Source organism: Pseudorasbora parva, chromosome 19 (assembly GCF_024679245.1).
Source record: "Pseudorasbora parva isolate DD20220531a chromosome 19, ASM2467924v1, whole genome shotgun sequence".
NCBI lineage: Eukaryota > Metazoa > Chordata > Actinopteri > Cypriniformes > Gobionidae > Pseudorasbora > Pseudorasbora parva.
The window spans coordinates 13,610,460-13,628,831 of NC_090190.1; the positions used below are offsets into that span (position 1 = coordinate 13,610,460).

At 36.5% G+C, this 18,372-nt stretch overlaps 2 protein-coding genes across 3 annotated transcripts; one reads left to right on the plus strand and one right to left on the minus strand.

Moving 5' to 3' along the window:
- The first annotated feature begins 1,712 nt into the window (after positions 1-1,712).
- Positions 1,713-16,415, plus strand: abcf1 (ATP-binding cassette, sub-family F (GCN20), member 1). 2 transcript variants are annotated; one of them, XM_067425387.1, is made up of 27 exons: positions 1,714-1,931; positions 2,546-2,592; positions 2,938-3,012; positions 3,122-3,254; positions 3,341-3,375; positions 5,251-5,358; positions 6,076-6,135; positions 6,372-6,473; positions 6,566-6,637; positions 7,574-7,663; positions 7,767-7,865; positions 8,225-8,347; positions 8,431-8,531; positions 8,629-8,714; positions 10,632-10,771; positions 10,869-11,017; positions 11,106-11,189; positions 12,880-13,004; positions 13,095-13,207; positions 13,280-13,451; positions 13,564-13,638; positions 13,747-13,817; positions 14,758-14,790; positions 14,902-15,070; positions 15,161-15,225; positions 15,325-15,397; positions 15,618-16,415. In XM_067425387.1, exons 1-27 carry the CDS (start codon positions 1,871-1,873, stop codon positions 15,785-15,787), a joined length of 2,631 nt encoding a protein of 876 aa, XP_067281488.1. In that variant the 5' UTR covers positions 1,714-1,870; the 3' UTR covers positions 15,788-16,415. The 2 variants fall into 2 exon arrangements, with proteins under 2 accessions (XP_067281490.1, XP_067281488.1); XM_067425389.1 differs by lacking the exon at positions 6,076-6,135 and having other exon boundaries at positions 1,713-1,931.
- On the minus strand, positions 16,416-18,163 carry mrps18b (mitochondrial ribosomal protein S18B). The gene is made up of 7 exons (XM_067425390.1): positions 18,018-18,163; positions 17,731-17,875; positions 17,555-17,652; positions 17,392-17,460; positions 17,238-17,304; positions 17,087-17,146; positions 16,416-17,008 (listed from the first exon to the last, which is right to left on the minus strand). The coding sequence occupies exons 1-7, from the start codon at positions 18,096-18,098 to the stop codon at positions 16,803-16,805; spliced, it is 726 nt and encodes a 241-aa protein (XP_067281491.1). The 5' UTR covers positions 18,099-18,163; the 3' UTR covers positions 16,416-16,802.
- Between the last annotated feature and the right edge of the window lie 209 nt (positions 18,164-18,372).

Genomic DNA, 18,372 nt, shown 5'->3' on the forward strand with positions numbered 1-18,372 from the left:
GAAAGAGTAGTGGAAGCAAGACTAAGGGGAGAAGTGGACATTTGTGAGCAGCAGTATATATATATTTTGAGAATGTTAATGGAGAAGTACAGAGAGGGTCAGAAAGAGCTGCATTGTGTCTTTGTAGATTTAGAGAAAGCATATGACAGAGGGCCAATAGAGGAGATGTGGTATTGTATGAGGAGGTCTGGAGTGGCAGAGAAGTATGTTAGAGTGGTACATGATATGTATGAGAGCAGTAGGACAGTGGTAAGGTGTGCCGTAGGTGAGACAGAGGACTTCACGGTGAAGGTGATTGCATCAAGGATCGGCTCTGAGCCCCTTCTTGTTTGCGGTGGTGATGGACAGACTGACAGATGAGGTCAGACAGGAATTTCCATGGACTATGATGTTTGCGGGTGACATTGTGATCTGTAGTGAGAGCAGAGAGCAGGTGGAGGAAAGTCTAGAGAGGTGGAGGTTTGCTCTGGAAAGAAGAGGAATGAAGGTTAGTCACAGCCAGACAGAATACACGTGTGTGAATGAGAGGGAACCAAGTGGAACAGTCAGTGAGGTTACAGGGAGAAGAGGTAAAGAAGGTGCAGGATTTTAAGTACTTAGGGTCAACAGTCCAGAGCAACGGGGAGTGTGGAAAAGAGGTGAAGAAGCATGTGCAGGCAGGTTGGAATGGGTGGAGAAAAGTGTCAGGCCTGTTGTGTGATAAAAGTGTACCAGCAAGAATCAAAGGAAAGATGTACAGGACAGTAGTGAGACCAGCGATGTTGAATGGTTTGGAGACAGTTGCACTGAGGAAAAGACAGGAGGAAGAGCTAGAGGTAGCAGAGCTAAAGATGTTGAGGTTCTCTTTGGGAGTGACGAGGATGGATAGGATCAGGAATGAGTACATCAGAGGGACAGCACATGTGAGATGTTTTGGAGACAAAGTTAGAGAGGCCAGGTTGAGATAGTTTTTAAAATGTTCAGACTGGAGAGTGAATATATCGGTAAAAGGATCCTGAGAGCTGCCAGGCAGGAGGTCAAGAGGAAGACCCAAGGAGGTTTATGTGAAGGAGGACATAAAGGTAGTCGGTCTGAGAGAAGAGGATACAGAGAATAAATTGAGGCAGATGATTCGCTGTGGCGACCCCTGAAGGGAACAGCTGAAAGGAAAAGAAGAAGATTTATATTATATTATATTATATTATATTATATTATATTATATTATATTATATTATATTATATTATATTATATTATATTATATTATATTATATTATATTATATTATATTATATTATATTATATTATATCATATTATATTATATTTTATATTATATATTATATTATTAGTTTAGTTTACAACTCATTTTAAGAAGTAATTGCATCAAAAAGTACAGAGTAATATTAACTAACAACATGCACTACTACTTACTAAAGGGTTATGGTTTGGTTTACGATCTTTACAATTAGTTGCTTATAATTATGCATAATTTACTGTTACTGCCAGTACATTTAATGTGTAACAAATATGCTAAAATAAAATGTTATATTATATTAAATACATTTTATAAAACATTTTTCAATTAAAAAATTAAGCTATTTAAATAAGGTTTTCTATGATAAAAACCTATATACACACCATCAGAACTTTTTCTTTGAAATCAATAATTTTCTAAATGGTGTGCAATACCTTGGACGGCCTGCGCTAGGGTGTGGCGCTGTGGCAAACCGAGCTCCCGGCGTTTGCATGTCTGTGCTGTGGCAGTGCGCGGATAGGCCGCATGTGATGTGAGCTACAGTGTGCTCGTGTTCATTGTCAGCTGTGATACATCCCCGAGTCACATTTAACATACAGTATTTACATTCCTCGTTAGAGAAAAGGTTTATCAAAAAGATGCCAAAGAAATCCAAAGAAGTGGCTGAGTGGGAGGGTGACGATGAACAAAAAACAGCAGGTAAGATTATGGGTTTCTATTAAGTTAACGTTACACCACAAACAGCCTGATAATGTTAGCGACATGAAGATGATGCAACTATATTGAAATAGTCTCTACGATGACAGCTCTGCTTTTAATCACAATTTTCTTTCATTTTGTGTAATGTAGATAAAGATGTGGTGTTTTATGCTATATATTTTGCTTAGCCAATTAACGTTAGCTTTCGTGCGGAGTTTGATGTTTTACTTTCATTAGATCATTTTGTCAGCCTGATCAAATTTAAGACCATATTTGCTTTTTATTCCATGTATCTACTGTGCGCAAGCGTTAACTGCTGATATGGTTGTGGCTGTATTTCAAAACCTAGTAAGCTGCGGTCCCTGACAGCGTTTTGGGTAACGTTCAAATGTACCTAACTACATATGATGCCTACAAATGTTGTCTAGGTTGGCAGCTCACTATTTTTGAAACAGCCGTTGTTTTTATTCCAGTACACATGGCATTCTTTCTGTGCCATTGTCATACTGCTGTTGGTGTGCATGTTTACTCCAGTCTGCTTTGTCTGTCAGGTGTGTTTGTGAGTGTTTTTATGTTGACAGAAGTGCTTACCATAACGATTTTTCTTTGTTTAGACAAACCTGTCAAAAAAGGAAAGAAGGATAAGAAGGGGAAGAAGAGTGTAAGTCTCAAGATCACTGTTATGCATTTTCATATAATTGTAATTTAGTATAATTCATTATTTATAAATTATTATATAATTATTGTAAATTATTGTTATATAATGCTAAATATAATGCGTTTGAGTTCATTCAGGTACTTTAAATATGTAACAACAAAGCTAAACATAGCTATTTCTACATGATATATAATGGAATATTTTAGTCATTTACACGTAGTAATATTTAATTATTAGTTATTTAATATTATCTGAGCAACTAGCAGCACCAAATGCAATGTATTATATAATAAACCTACACCTGACATCTGAATAGTATATGCATATTTCTGTGTTTTATCCATATAGTTTTTTGAGGAGCTGGCATCAGATGATAAACCAGACAAAGAACAGCCACCAGTGAAAGAGGCACAAGGGAAACAGGTGCATTATTTTAATTAATTCACCGTTTTAGAATATATTCTAAGAAGTATAAAAATATTGAATATAATTACACTTAAATATGTTATGTTTCCTTGTCATTTGCTGTTAGCCTCCGAAGAAAAAGAAAGAAAGAAGAAAAGGGAAAGCAGGAGGCGACGACGATGATGATGATGAAGATTCAGAAGTCATGGAGCGTCTCAAGAAACTGTCAGTCCAGCCCAGTGATGAAGATGAGGAAGAGGGTAATGTCATGAACTTTACCAGTTTTTGCCAGTATGTCACTCATCACACCACATATTTAACACCGTGGCTTATTTTTATTTTGCAGTTGTTGCTCCGGTCAAAGGAGGAAAGCGAAACAAAGTGAGTTACTCTGATATATAAATAAACCAAGCGAATTGAACTACAAGTGTGAACACACCATAAAAAACATTTCACATGTTAACACACTGAGCAAGCATGAGACCGTTTTCTGCGCTGAACAACACAATGAGTTTAACAAACTCACAGTGCAGATATTTGGGCTGGAGTGAGCATGTTCAAGTTTTTATTGACATTTCGTACTCGTTAACGTCTGTAAATGAATACATTAAAAAGTAAATATTAGTATTGAGAGTTGTACTATAAAATTAAATATATATTTTAAAATTAAATACTCGATTTCTGTCATATCCAACTTTTAATTGAAGGTAGGGTAGGTAAGAATTGGTTAAAAAAATTTTTTTCCCAAATTTGTTTAAACGTTCTTTATATATCAATACATAATTAAAATGTAAGTACTCTAAAAAAGAAAGTATAAAATTTGAGTGTCTGTAGACCTCTCACGACTGTTTTAAAGACAGCTCATTATTTCCATTCACTTCACCTTCTACCTTCAGGCTCTTTCCAAAGCCACGCCCCCAAAATACATGAACGCGCTACACAGACAGCTCAGCTGGAAGACGCATTATTTACCTGAGACGAGCAGTGTGCATGTAGTGGCATCATGTCAGAATCACGTAATAAAAAATCTAACTTTATCAGTATGAATATAAACAAATAAGATGTCTTTTAGTACTCACTATCAAGCTAGAATACCGATACTGGTAAAGTTTAAAATATATTTTGTTTAATTCGGTAACGAGCTAGTTATATTTATAAGGCAAAGCTAAAAACGGGTAGCATTGATACATTTTTTTCCCCAATAACATCAGTTATACTATGAGGAAGATGAATTTCGTGTAAGATTCATAACATAAATTGTGTTTTGCATGTAAGAGTTTCCATGATGAAATCATTGTTGATTAGGAGTAGCTAAAGCTAACTTCGTTCTAAAAAAAAAATTCCTGGATGCGGTGTACTAGCTTTTACACATGCATTTTGTTATCTAAAGTTACATTTCGCGAAATTCAACACGACAGCGATCAACTTGAGCTAAGCATATTGAGTATTTATCATCTTTACTAATGGCTAAGTGTATAATATTGTAACTTTATGCTAAGTAATATTATGCTATATTAGGCAGCTGCATAGTGCTAGTGATACATGCTTCATCAAAACATAAACTGACAAAATGTATATCAAAATGAGAGATTACCTGTCCAGCAGAAATACAGCCATCAAGGAGTCGCTTTTCAGCCCCTTGAGGTCCCTCAGTTCTCGACATCGTTGGAAAGCCACGCTGATATTTACTCGCGTTTCATTTCTTTGTTTATCCAAAGACTTCTTGTGCATTGCCTTTACTTTTAGGCCTACTGTCTTCCTTTTTTTTTGCATTGTTTGCCTTCGACTGCAAAACCTGGCACCGTGCATTTTGAATGTTTTTCCTCCTCCTAGGGGTGCGCACATGTGTGGGCAGAACCTGTAGCGAAAGCGGTGGTTGCCATGGTAGCGAGAGAGAGTGACAGTCGCCCAAGCCATTCATTTGTTTCGTCCCGAACGAAAATAATGAGCGGTGTTTATTGCAGATTAAAAATTCTAGAGTCACTTGATTTTTATTCTCTCTTTTTCAGAGTTACTTACATTTTATTTATGTATTGACATATAAGGAAAGTTTAAACAAATTTGGACAAAGGTGTTTTAGATCATTTTACCTACCCTACCTTTAAGAGTAAGCTTAAAGTAATGTCAATTGTTTTTTAATCTCAAATATTTTGGTGGGAATGGAAAAGTTTGGGAACCCTTGTACTAGTAGCAGGACTAATCTAGATCGTGCAACACATCCCTCAGATTGTTTATTTGTTCATCCCATACTATCAGGGTGGCAACATATTTGCTGCACTGAGTCAGGGGCAAAGTGACGATGATGAAGAAGACGCAGGTGGAGATGATGATGATGATAAACCCCAAAACAAGAAAAGCTCTAAGGTGCGTTATTTCAGACTCAGTCATTGTAAATTGTTAGTAGCTTAATAGATTGATACTAGATTAATACATTGTAGTCTGTATGTGTGTGTGGCAATACGTTTGTGTGTGTATATATATATATATATAAGAAAAAGCAGTATAAGTGTCACATAATTTAGTTTTATATTCATGCAATAATTTTTATACTTTTTTTTGTTGTAGAGAGAAATTGCATGTAAATCAGTGTTTGTTAGTTTCATATTTACATATTGTTTTAATAGTCATCAATGGCTTTCTATACCATCACTATTCATAATATTATCTTTACAGCGTCGTCAAATTTAATGTACCCAACCATAATGCATTACCCAATACCCACCACGCAACTCATCCTCTCTAATATTCTGTTGATTCATCTTTCAGTCCCACTCCAGCCATCCCTCTTGTCCTTTCTTTCGCCTCATGACATTCTTTGTGGAATTCATTCCATTTTGCATTCCTTTTCCAGCCCAGCGCTAGTGTTCCAGTGCCCTCATTGTTTCGTTGTTTTCATGTGACAATGGCACTCATCTGTCTTGGCTCAGGGTTTTTATCTTTTGTGCAAGGCTGATTTACATATGTTTATTCACATTTTATGTGTTTGATACGGAAGGGAAGAACATATTAGGCTGCATATTGAATGTTTCTACGTTTATAAGGACGTGTGCCTGTTTCTGTACATGTATGTATGTGATTTAGGAAGTTGAGAAGGTAACCAAGGGCAAGAAAAAAGATAAGGCTAAACCTAAGATAATGAAGGTGGGTACATGGGATTGTTTCTTAAGCTTCTTTAATATTCTTTTTGTCCCTGTTTTCCTTCTTCACACATCTACCTTTCTTCTACTTTGCAGTTTTTTTTATTGCTACATGACAGCAGTGCTTGACTCGTCACGGATACTAACCTCTTTCTGTACACCCCAATCTGCTTTACTAACAATATATTTCACGGTGCATAGTCGGTTCGGCGTCGGTTTACTCATTTCTTTTAAACACAGGAGGCTTCAGATGATGAACAAGATGAAGGGATGGAGAAAAAGGATGAGAATGAAAAGAAAGGAGGAAAAAAGGCCAAGAAAGCTGCTGCTAAACCATCTAAGGTAGATGTCTCTTGTTTTGATGAATGTGTTGTTTTGACAAGCCAGTGAAGGTGCAAATGTGTCTAACCTAAAGGAAATCCTAATGTTGACAGGAGGAAGATGAAGTTGTTGAAGAAAAAGAAGAAGAGAAGTCTCAGAAGAAAGGCAAGATTGAACAGCCCAAGGTCAGATTAAGCTAAGATCTGTATAGTACCATTCAAATGTTTTAGGTCAGTAAGATTTTTTTTATTGTAAAAAATTAAAGGGGTGATGAATTTAGAAATCAACTTTCCCTTGAGCTTTTGATTTATATATAAAAGGTCATGGCAATACAAGAATACCCTGTAAGTTTCAGAGCTGAAAACTTCCTTGTTAGTCAAAGAAAAGCTTTTATTTACACCAGGCCCACAGGAAATGATCAATCTCAGAATGTGCCATACCTTGACGTCATCGTGTGGCACGAAGCACCGCATCTACAGAATAATAAGCATGCCTAGTTCAGTAGCCCCGCCCACCGACTCATGGAGCTGTTCGGATCACGCTAGCCAGCAGCAATAAACATGCCGAAGATGGCAAGATATTGAGCTATTCCTGGTTGTGGAAGAACACAGGCGCTGCATAAGCTTCCTAATAATTCGGATCCTAATATTAGGAAAGTGTGTTTGAACTTTATTTTTAATGAAGTTCCAGCTCACGTGGGGGAAGACAATGTACGTGTGTTTGCTTCATATCACAGCGGAAGCGTTTGTAAACAAGCCTGCTTCAAATAAAAGCCGGTTCCCTTCTACAGTTCAGGTAAATAAAAAAACAGGCCCCGGTCTTTATTTGAGGAATTACGGTAATCCACTTCATCTGTGAAAACACTGCGCAGACTTCCTCCCATGACTGCAAGCAGCAAATCGGTTAAATCCAGTCACTGCCGAAGTGAACACAGCTGTTAATGTTTCAAAGACCTCTATTTCAAATAAATGAAGTTTGTTTGTGCTTTCTGTTCATAAAAGAATCCTGAAAAAATATTAAGCAGCACAACTGTTTTCAACATAGATATCAATATTAGAATGATTTCTGAAGGATCATGTGACAATGAAGACTAGAGTAATGCCGTTTTTGTGTGTTTTCAGAAAGGGAAGCCTGCTCGCCCCCCTCCTCCTCCTAGTGATGATGATGAGGAAGATGAGGAAGAAAAGAGTGATGACAATGACACCATGATGGTACAAAAATATTCTCTTATTTTGTGTTCTTAATATTCAGAATCTCAGGTGTTAATTTATCCACTTTCTATCATTGTCCTTATATCTATTTCCTGTCCCATAGAGTGCAGAGGATACGCTCGCGGCTCAGCATGCCAAAGAAAAACAGGACGACCCTTTTGCGAACTTGACTAAAAAAGAGAAGAAGAAGAAAAAGAAAATGGTAGCATATGCAAATTTTGAATACTCAAATTCTCTATCATTCTGTCATCACAATGATTTTGTTAAAAGTATTATTTTAGTATTATGTATAGTATTTAGTAACATTTTCATTTTAGCTTAGGTTATAGTAAATGTGCTTTATTTATTTATTTTTTCTTAACCTTAATACTTTAGTAAATACTTTAGTTTTTTATTATTTTTATTCCTTATGAATTAGAAATGTTGCTTTAGTTTTTAAAGTTAATGTTTTTCATATAATACGATACAAAATTATATATATATATATATATTATATATATATAATAGTTTTAGTTAACAATAGCAACCCTGACTGTAGACCCTTCCTCCTGTGTCGTGCAGATGGAGTATGAGCGTCAGGTGGCTAGTGTACGCGCTCAGAACGCCATCGAGGGAGACTTCTCCGTATCTCAGGCTGAGCTGTCCTCTCGACAAGCCATGCTGGAAAACGCCTCGGACATCAAGGTCAGACGACTGGGAAGCTTTCCTCCATACCATTTGAAAACACTTAGTACTGTGTACTAAATAATTTCCTTTTTGTGTTTTAGTTAGAAAGATTCAGCATTTCAGCCCACGGTAAGGAGCTGTTTGTTAACGCAGACCTTCTGATTGTTGCTGGGAGACGATACGGTCTGGTTGGACCAAATGGGTGGGTTAATGGTTTTAATTTCGCACTTTACTACATTGTACTTAAGATTTTGTTTGGAAGTTTCACACTTGTAAAACCTGTTTCCTGTTTGAATCAGGAAAGGGAAGACCACTCTACTGAAGCACATCGCTAACAGAGCTCTCAGCATTCCTCCCAATATTGATGTCCTGCTTTGTGAGCAAGGTAAAGTACAGCAGTGTTATTTTAGACACAATTAACACTGTTAATTTATATATATATATATATATATATATATATATATATATATATATATATATATATATATATATATATATATATATATATATATATATATATATATATATATATATATATAATTTTTTGGTTTTTGCCAATTTTAGAAGTTTTTTGTTTTTGCCATTTTTTTTTTTCATTGATAGTTTTTATTCATATTAATTTCATATTTAGTAATTTTAGTATATCAAGTGATTCTAAATAGAAATAATAGTTAATTTTAATAATTTTTAATTTTGCTTAATATTTTAGTAATTTTGTTATTTGTTTTTGTCATTTTTTTGTAGATTTACATGTTATAGGTTTTTTTTATTAATTTTAATTTCACATTTAGTTTTTTTAGTATGCAAATGCTCAGTATAATAAAACAAATATTATTTTTTTTATTTTTTTTTGCTTTAGTTAGGGATGTCACCGATATTACCTATACCAAAACAAGCCCGATACAAATAGTTTTATTTTTTGGTACTCACCGATACCGAGTACCTGTATTTTCCTTGGATTTGTCATCTATATACAGTGGGTACGGAAAGTATTCAGACCCCCTGTTTTAGTCTTTGTTATATTGCAGTCAATTTTAAAAAAATTTCTCTCAGTAATGTACACACAGCACCCCACTCTGACATACACTGTGAGCTGTAAGGTCTTATTCAGGTATGTGGCTTTCCTAATCCAAGTCCAATCAGTATAATCAAACACAGCTGGACTCAAATGAAGGTGCAGAACCATCTCAAGGATGATAGGAAAAAATGGACAGCACCTAAGTTAAATATATGAGTGTCATAGTAAAGGGTCGGAATACTTAAGCTTGGAACATAGTCTGCAAAAACAAAGAAATGTGTTCGTTTTCTCGAGGTGTATGTTGCAGCCTTTAGGACCATGTGATATTTCGGTTTTTCTTTTTCATTAAATCTTCAAAAATGTCAACAATTCTGTGTTTTTCTGTCAATTTAGGGTGCTCTGTGTGCATTCATGAGCAAAAAAGAACTTTAATGATTTTAGCAAATGGCTGCAATAGAGTGAAACATTTAAGGGGGTCTGAATACTTTCCGACCCATGTGCATATCATTAAAGTTTTTCTACGCGCTTAATTATGCAAATGTTTTGTACAAGCTTCTGTTCTCTGTTCATTCTGTTGTATTTCAATTACAGCGTACATTTAGAGCTTTTCCAGTGCAGTGGCACAGTAATCACATGACGTTTTTCCTGTAATGTAGGAGCCGCATGTTGCACATAAATCACCTAACATTTCTAGTTTTTATTCAGGCTATGGAATTTAGTTTTAATCCAATTGACGCATGTCCTGAGTGAGCAAACCTTTTACCATCCCCTTACGTCTATGCTGTTGACATATATGACCGAACTACAAACTTGTCCGTGAGAAAGGGATGTACGCTGGACATGCTCGCGCATTCATGCCGATGTGCGCTCAATTTACTTAGGTTGCTTCACTTAGTTCATGCACAGCAGCAATACAGGTGAAAATATTGAATTTATTTTTAATATTCTTTTAAGTAGATACATTTACTACATGCGCATCTTAAATCTGATTTCTTTGTATCTCTGTTTGTTCTGTTGTCTGTGGATATAAAACATTGTACACACGCTGCGTGGCATTCAATTTTTGGTATCGTGGCATTTTAATGAGTACATGATCCCGATACTGATAACTGGTATCGGTGTATCCCTAGTTATTTAAGACACTTGATTCTGCCTATTCACGTTTTTTTTTTTAATCCCCACTTTCCTATTTGAGCTGTCTATTTTGTATATGATATAGTACGGTGAATCCTGATTCATACCGATTGTGAAATACCTTACTACTTTTTCTTTGTTGTTCCTCAGAGGTGGTTGCGGATGACACTCCTGCAGTTCAGGCGGTGCTGAAGGCAGACACACGCAGACTGAAGCTCCTAGAGGATGAACGGCAGCTACAGAGTCGTCTAGAGAAAGGAGACGACAGCGTGGCTGAGAGGCTCGAGAAGGTCAGATGAGAGCAGCTCGCTGAGATCCTGTGAATATGCTGATCCATGGAGCAGTGGAGGATAACGGTGTGTGTGTGTGTGTGTGTGTTTCTCGCAGGTGTATGAGGAGTTAAGGGTGATCGGAGCAGCGGCAGCAGAGGCTAAAGCTCGTAGGATCTTGGCTGGTCTGTCTTTCACTCCAGAGATGCAGAACAGACCCACCAGGAAGTTCTCTGGTGGATGGAGGATGAGAGTGTCGTTGGCTAGGTGTGAATATATTCACTTTACAAATGTTAAAGTGTAATGAGAAATAATATATTGTTTATTCTTAAATATTGTGTTATTTTCTCTGCAGAGCGCTGTTCATGGAGCCCACTCTTCTAATGCTGGACGAGCCCACAAACCACCTGGACCTTAACGCTGTCATCTGGCTTAACAAGTAATTATTTCTACTTTTAAGTATCAACAAAACAAATCCATCTAGTTGATGTGTTTACATTTCATGCAAATTATAAATGGCCTACTTTTCATTGTTCCCGGTCTTTTGATTGTATTAAGGGGTTCACACTGATTTAATCACTGGAGGTTGTCAGTTTTCAGTGTTTTTGACCTTTTTACCGTATTTCTTTTATTATTAATAAATATGTTAAAATTGTAATGGTATTTAGAACAGAACCGGAATTAAAAAGTATAAAACAAACATAACTCATTATAAACTGAGACATATTTGCTGTTTAACACATTAAAAACAATCAAATGAATCACCCAAAAATGTAACTCTCCCTCATGTCGTTCCAAACCCATAAGACTTTTGTTCTTCTTTGAAACATAAATACAGATCTTTTTGAATAAATCTGAGAACTTTCTGTCCCTCCATTGACAGCTATGCAACTACCACTTTGACGCTTGAAAATGTTCATAAAGAGTTCGTAAAACTAATCCATATAAATTGAGTGGTTTAGTCCAAATTTTCTGAAGAGACTTGATAGCTTTTTTATGATGAACAGATTGAATTTAGGCTTTTATTCACATGTCGACATTCATCTACTTACACATCAGTTATGATAAGCAGAAGCTTATTCATTAGTGTTATGCAGCATGTTTGAGCTTCCAAAAGAACCAATGAGATTTGTTCTTGCGTGTCAAGCAGGTTCGGTTGAGCTTCTCTGTGTTCGCTGATCAATGTTGATATGTGAATAAAAACCTAAATTCAGTCTGTTCATCATATAAAGCGAATGTGTCTCTATAGAAAATTTGTATAGGGGAACAATACCTCTCAATTTATATAGATTAGTTTATGATCTCTTTATTAACTTTTTAAAGCATCAAAGTTTCAGTTGTGTAGCTGTAAATAAAGGGGCAAGAAAGCTCTCAGATTTTATCAAAAGATCTGTTCTGAAGATGAATGAACACGAGAGTGAGGAAATAATGACTAATTTTGGTAACGCCTAACCCTTACAGTGTCCTTATTATATGTACTTACCATATTAATAACAGTACATTATGCATAGTTAAATGCAACTAACCCTAGAAATCTGACTTTCAATCATACTGTAATGTTACATGGCTATATTATTACTTTATTTTATTTAGAAATGTAATAGATAATTGAATAGAAGCATCAGTGTTGAAATATGAGAAACCAGCTGTTATTCATTATACTTCATAAAATGATTACATTAAACAGACATTTCAAATAATAATTAAAATGTTTTTTTCCCATATTAATTAGTAAATTGTGGAAAATGTTTGTAATTACAAATTGTAATATTAAGTATGATTAATCACAATTTACGAAACCTCTGCAATTTTTATTATATCAACAGCCCTATATAAGATACTTATTAGTACATTCTTTCACTTGGGCAATAATAAACCATATAAAACTAAACTTCTCTAAAACACTTGACTACAGCCTTTTTACCCATTGGTAGTTGCTACTTATTTTCATAATGTTTAGCTTTTCTTAATATTGTTGCATGGCTGGACATACAATGCATTATAAATGGTTACTGTCACTCATGTTGACACTGCTCAGCAACTCTCTTAGGAAGAAAAAAAAACTGAACACTGTCACAATAATTGCTATATGGTTCTCAAAAATCACCTGATCTCATTTTCTCTTCTAGCTACTTGCAGAGCTGGAAGAAAACGCTTCTAATTGTGTCCCACGACCAGAGTTTCTTAGATGACGTCTGTACAGATATCATGCACCTGGACAACCAGAAGCTCTACTACTATAGGGGCAACTACCGTGAGTTTCGTTTTTAAATGCCGACACAGATTAAAACTGCTCAAAGTTTAATTATGTAACTGTATTTTTTGTTTGCTTGATGTGTCTTAGTAACGTTTAAGAAGATGTACGTACAAAAACAGAAAGAACTCCTGAAGCAGTACGAGAAACAAGAGAAAAAGCTCAAAGACCTAAAGGCTGGAGGAAAGTCCACAAAACAAGCTGTGAGTCCTTGACCTTGACATTATTCAATTCTTCTGAAGTACTGCTGCTCATTCTCCATCATTCATTTTCAGGAGAAACAAACGAAAGACGCTTTGACGAGAAAACAGCAAAAGGGGAAGAAGAAAAGCCAGGAGGAGGAGAGCCATGAGATCCCAGAGCTCCTCAAGAGGCCAAAAGAATACACCGTCAAATTCACTTTCCCAAACCCTCCTCCACTCTCACCACCAATTCTAGGCCTTTACAGTGAGTACATGTTTTCCCTATCTCTTTTCTCTTTCACTCTGTAGAATCATGTTTTTATTAAACACGTTGGATATTGATGAAAAGTTTGTTGTTTCCTCTCATTCACTCACAGGTGTTGACTTTGGTTATGAAAGCCAGAAACCTCTGTTCAAGAATGTGGACTTTGGAATTGACATGGAGTCCAGAAGTAAGTCGTATTTGTCTACAAAGTACAGACATTTTGACTGGCAGGTTAATGATGGTGGAAAGTATAACACGATTATTGTTAGAAAATGAGATCATTTTTCTGTTTCAGTATGTATTGTTGGGCCAAATGGAGTTGGCAAGAGTACACTCCTCCTACTTTTGACTGGGAAGTTAAATCCTGTAAGTACCAGTTATATTGAAATAATTCTTATTTGTTAAAGGGGGGGTGAAACACTCAGTTTCAGTCAGTGTCATGTCAATCTTGAGTACCTATAGAGTAGCATTGCATCCTGCATATCTCCGAAAAGTCTTTATTTTTTTTATAATTATATAAGAAAGATGCGCTGTTCCGAGTCTTTCCGAAAAAAGCCGAGCGGGTGGGGGCGTGTCGTGTGAGCGGAGCTAAATAATGACGTGTGCAGCAGCGCGCTGCAGTGAGGAAAGTGAGTCGCTCTGAGGAAAGTGATTCGCTCAGTGAGGAAAGTGATTCGCCCGCCGCGTGAGGAAAGTGATTCGCTCTGTGAGGAAAGTGATTCGCTCTGTGAGGAAAGTGATTCGCTCTGTGAGGAAAGTGATTCGCCTGCCGCGTGAGGAAAGTGAGTCGCTCTGTGAGGAAAGTGATTCGCCCGTCGCGTGAGGAAAGTGCTAATACAGATCGACCGCCGGCCTATCAGTGGGTAAGTCAGTAGCTACTGGTTATATCACCTGTTTAGCATCCTACAAGCCAGCGCTTTGATGGGCGTAGCCTGTTGCTTTCGCTCTCTCCCTCGCTCTCTCTCACGCGCTTCCGGTAGAATTGTCCGTAAGGCCCATACAAGGAAATTCCGCCCCCGTTAACGTCAAAGGGGACGCATGATCTCAAAAAACTTGCCGAAACTTATGACTAACCGGAAGTAGTATTTTTGACAAAGAAATACTCCCATCAAACGTCCACCTTAACTTTTGAAACTTTGTCTATGTTTAGTATGGGATTCCAAGTCTTTAATAGTGTAAAAAGATCAGTATGCATGAAACAGCATTTCACCCCCCCTTTAAAAAAAAGAAGAGCAAAAGGTTATGTCTTTTTTTTATTATTATGATTTGTCTTTTTTATGGCACTAATTACGCTTTTTTTATACAGTCAAAAGGAGAGATGAGGAAGAACCATAGATTGGTAGGCCAAATGTTTAATATATATATTTTTTAATCATTATTTTTATTTTCCTTTACTTTTTTTCCCCTTCACTTTTGGGTAATTGGTTCATTCTTTGTTCTGTGCTTGTAGAAAGTAGGGTTCTTCAACCAGCAGTATGCTGATCAATTGAACATGGAGGAGTCTCCCACAGAATACCTCCAAAGGAATTTTAACCTCCAATACCAGGATGCCAGGAAGTGCCTGGGTCGCTTTGGGTTGGAGAGCCATGCACACACCATCCAGATCTCCAAATTGTCTGGTAAGGACTATAGAAATGCATTCATGTACAATTTTCAAACTCATTTGTCCTTCTTAGACATTTTTCTGATTTACGCTGGGTTTTATTTAGGTGGTCAGAAAGCAAGAGTGGTATTTGCTGAACTTTCTTGTCGGCAACCTGACGTCCTTATCTTGGTAAGGAGTAATGTCATGTTTTATGTGCCTTATTCAAGTTTTCAACTAAAATGAGTGGTTTAACTCTCTCTCTCTCTCTCTTTCAATGCAAATTTACAGGATGAGCCCACAAATAACTTGGACATTGAGTCGATTGATGCATTGTCAGAAGCCATCAATGAATACAAAGGGGGTATGTTTTCTGCTGTTTTGGCTTCCAAAACAGGAGAATTCTGTCTTAATATTAGTGATCTCACAAGCCTTTTTTGTGAACAATAATTATGTTCATGTATACGCATTAATTGATTTTCACATACCTTGTTCTGCAAGATTTTACTTATTACAACAATTTTGAAGCATGGGGTAAAATCTTAACATCTAATAATATGATTATTTTTTATATTTTTTATAAGCTGTGATAATTGTGAGCCATGATGCCAGGCTGATCACAGAGACCCAGTGCCACCTGTGGGTGGTGGAGGACCAGTCAATCAACCAGATTGATGGAGACTTTGAAGACTACAAGAGAGAAGTGCTGGAGGCCCTTGGAGAAACCCTGGTCAACAAGCCTAAAAATGAATAACGGCTGGTATTAATAACAAGATTGTCAAACTACATCACTGAAGGGCTTTTTGCTGCATCAAAGTTGCTAATTCTCATTAGAACCTGCATGCAAACGCTGTAGGGTGGTGTATACAAACCCTAGTCACAGTTTTGGTGTAGGATGTTTCCCCCCATACTTTTCAGGTAAAGATTGAACCCAGATCAGTATTTTTCTTGAAGACAATTTATACATACATTGCTTGTTCTTTAGTAATGATGTCTGACATTCTTGTATTAATCTTGCACACTGGCCATATTACCAGCTGTTCCTCTGTGTGATGCAGTTGCTATAAAACATGCTATATCCCCATCAAATGTGAACAGAGGGGGCTAGAAGTGTGCAGTTTGATAAGTGTCTGACTGCCAATGCATATACTTAGTGTTAAACTGCCTTTGTAGAATGAGCACTTTGGTTTAGATCATTAAATCATCATGCTATCATACTAAACCAACCCCAAAGAGTTTACCCTATATAAATGTTCAAGCAATGATGCTACCTCTAGCTCATCTGTCTTGAATGATGAACTGACTATTGACTAACTTGATTTGAATATATAGTGTACATCCAAACTTCATGGAAAAGCAAATAAATGAGTTTTGCAACAAAATCAAGTTTGTTGTAGAGTTTTTATTTTAACATGTTAAATGCATTTTATGCTTGTCTTCGTTGGACAAAATGTAACAAATTGGAAATGTAAATTTTCTTGTTACTCCTTTTAAGTGTTGTTATGCAGATACTCTTTCTATAGACCTTAGTCAATGTAGCACCATATTTAGTTTTTAACAAGAATTAAAATAAGTCTAGAGGGGTAGAACTGTGTTTAATGAATTCTCCATGCCAATTGTTTAGCAGAGACTTTATAAAGCAGTTTTGAAAATGTGTGATCTTGGACCCAGTGCATGCCATTGTAAAGACTATCCCTCACTGCCTTGTTTTCATCCATGTAAAGTTCAATATGGCATCTACCCTGACTAAGGTCTTATTAAAACAAGACTCAAACATTCGGTTTCAGGTAGTCTTTGTAGATCCGCTTCACTCTTGCCAGTTCTCGCTCGTCTACTTTAACACTACCATACCATGAGTACCACAGTTCTCCAGAGCTGAGAGAAAATGGAGCAGGGGTTGTTGTAACAGCACCATGGGTGTTTGAGTAATCTTCTTTAGAGTAGTCCACATGAGGTAACTGGACTAGTAGTAAACCTAAAAGGGGGAAAATCATCACATAAATCTCCTAGCTTTTTTGAAGGAGTTCTTCAACTTGTTGTGTGCACAATTTACCATGATCTCTAGCTGTATCAATGGCCTTGTTAAGTAGTTTCTGTTGTTTCATGCACACACCTGAGGAAACAATTGCAGATAAAGAGAAAAGGGATGACCACATAAGGATCATATTAGAAGTAACACTTAAATGTATAGAGAAATGTGTTACCGGTTCGAGTGGGATCATACACCATTCCAGTTTGAGGACTAATGAACTGCTGCAACAGGTTTACATTCTGTAGGGTGAGAAAAAAAAAACTATAATAAAGCAAATAACTTTAAAGTTAGTATTCACACAGTTAATAAAGAATCAAAAAACTAACCTTGTAATGAATAATAACATTTGGATCACGACAGATGGGACAAGCGTTCGCACATATCTTATCTCCTCTCTGGCAATTCAAAATCAGTCTCATTAATTCAAAGTTTATGGACTGAGTGAAGCATCTTAATAAGAATGTAAAGCCAAAACAAATGTCTACTTACAATACAGGTCTTTCGTGTCTTTTGAGGTGGGACGCCCCCCTTATGGTTTCTCCTGTAGTTGGACCACACAGGCTTTGATCCATAGCGCTCAATGTACTCTAAAGAGAGAGAGACACCTGTCTAGCCACGGTTTGACCACAATGACTGTACTTTTATCATTTAATGATTATATTTACCTTCGCTTTCTAAGTATTCCCATGGTTTGTCTGCATATCTAGACAGTGTCTCAACTGAATCGGTGCTATCAGCAGACGATGATGTACAAAAATTCACACGGAGCACTGGAGCAGCACTTGAAGTTCTTTTCCAATCAAGAATTCTCTGCAATACAAAACGCATAAATTGTCCTTTATGTCGGTATCATCATTTTGAGCTGTTCGCATGCAATCAATGAGCTATAACCACAACAGGCTTACAACTCTTACATAAACGACATTTATCAAAAGGATATTATTGAATCGACCTGTCTTTGAAGATTTCGTTGTAAAATAACAGGGAATGCCCGGCAGACAACTATTCCAATGCGTTGTATGGAAGCTGCCATTTTGTCTTTGCAACAAACAAGGAAGTTGTTGAGAGGTTAAAGTGTACTGTGACGGAAGTGCACAGCTTCATTGTTCTCACTTTTTCTCAATGTAAAATAGATTAATACATGTTATTTTGTCAAATACTTCTTACAGAAATGAAAAATGTGCTCGTGAAACCTGAACCCCTTTGCAGAATCTGTTTTGATTAATGAATGTTTTATAATATTGTGTACGTTATGCTGTATGTCATGTTTTATTATTGAAAATACCATTTGTAATTCCATCGTAGCT

Bases quoted from the DNA above. Each gene is read 5' to 3' on its own strand.
- abcf1 (XM_067425387.1), top strand. From the start codon at position 1,871: ATGCCAAAGAAATCCAAAGAAGTGGCTGAGTGGGAGGGTGACGATGAA. The intron at 6,638-7,573 runs GTCAGATTAAGC...GTGTGTTTTCAG, and splicing joins GCAAGATTGAACAGCCCAAG to AAAGGGAAGCCTGCTCGCCC. The intron at 13,818-14,757 runs GTAAGTACCAGT...TTTTTTATACAG, and splicing joins TGACTGGGAAGTTAAATCCT to TCAAAAGGAGAGATGAGGAA.
- mrps18b (XM_067425390.1), bottom strand. From the start codon at position 18,098: ATGGCAGCTTCCATACAACGCATTGGAATAGTTGTCTGCCGGGCATTC. The intron at 17,653-17,730 runs GTAAATATAATC...CTCTCTCTTTAG, and splicing joins GGAATACTTAGAAAGCGAAG to AGTACATTGAGCGCTATGGA. The intron at 17,009-17,086 runs GTAAATTGTGCA...TCCCCCTTTTAG, and splicing joins TGATACAGCTAGAGATCATG to GTTTACTACTAGTCCAGTTA.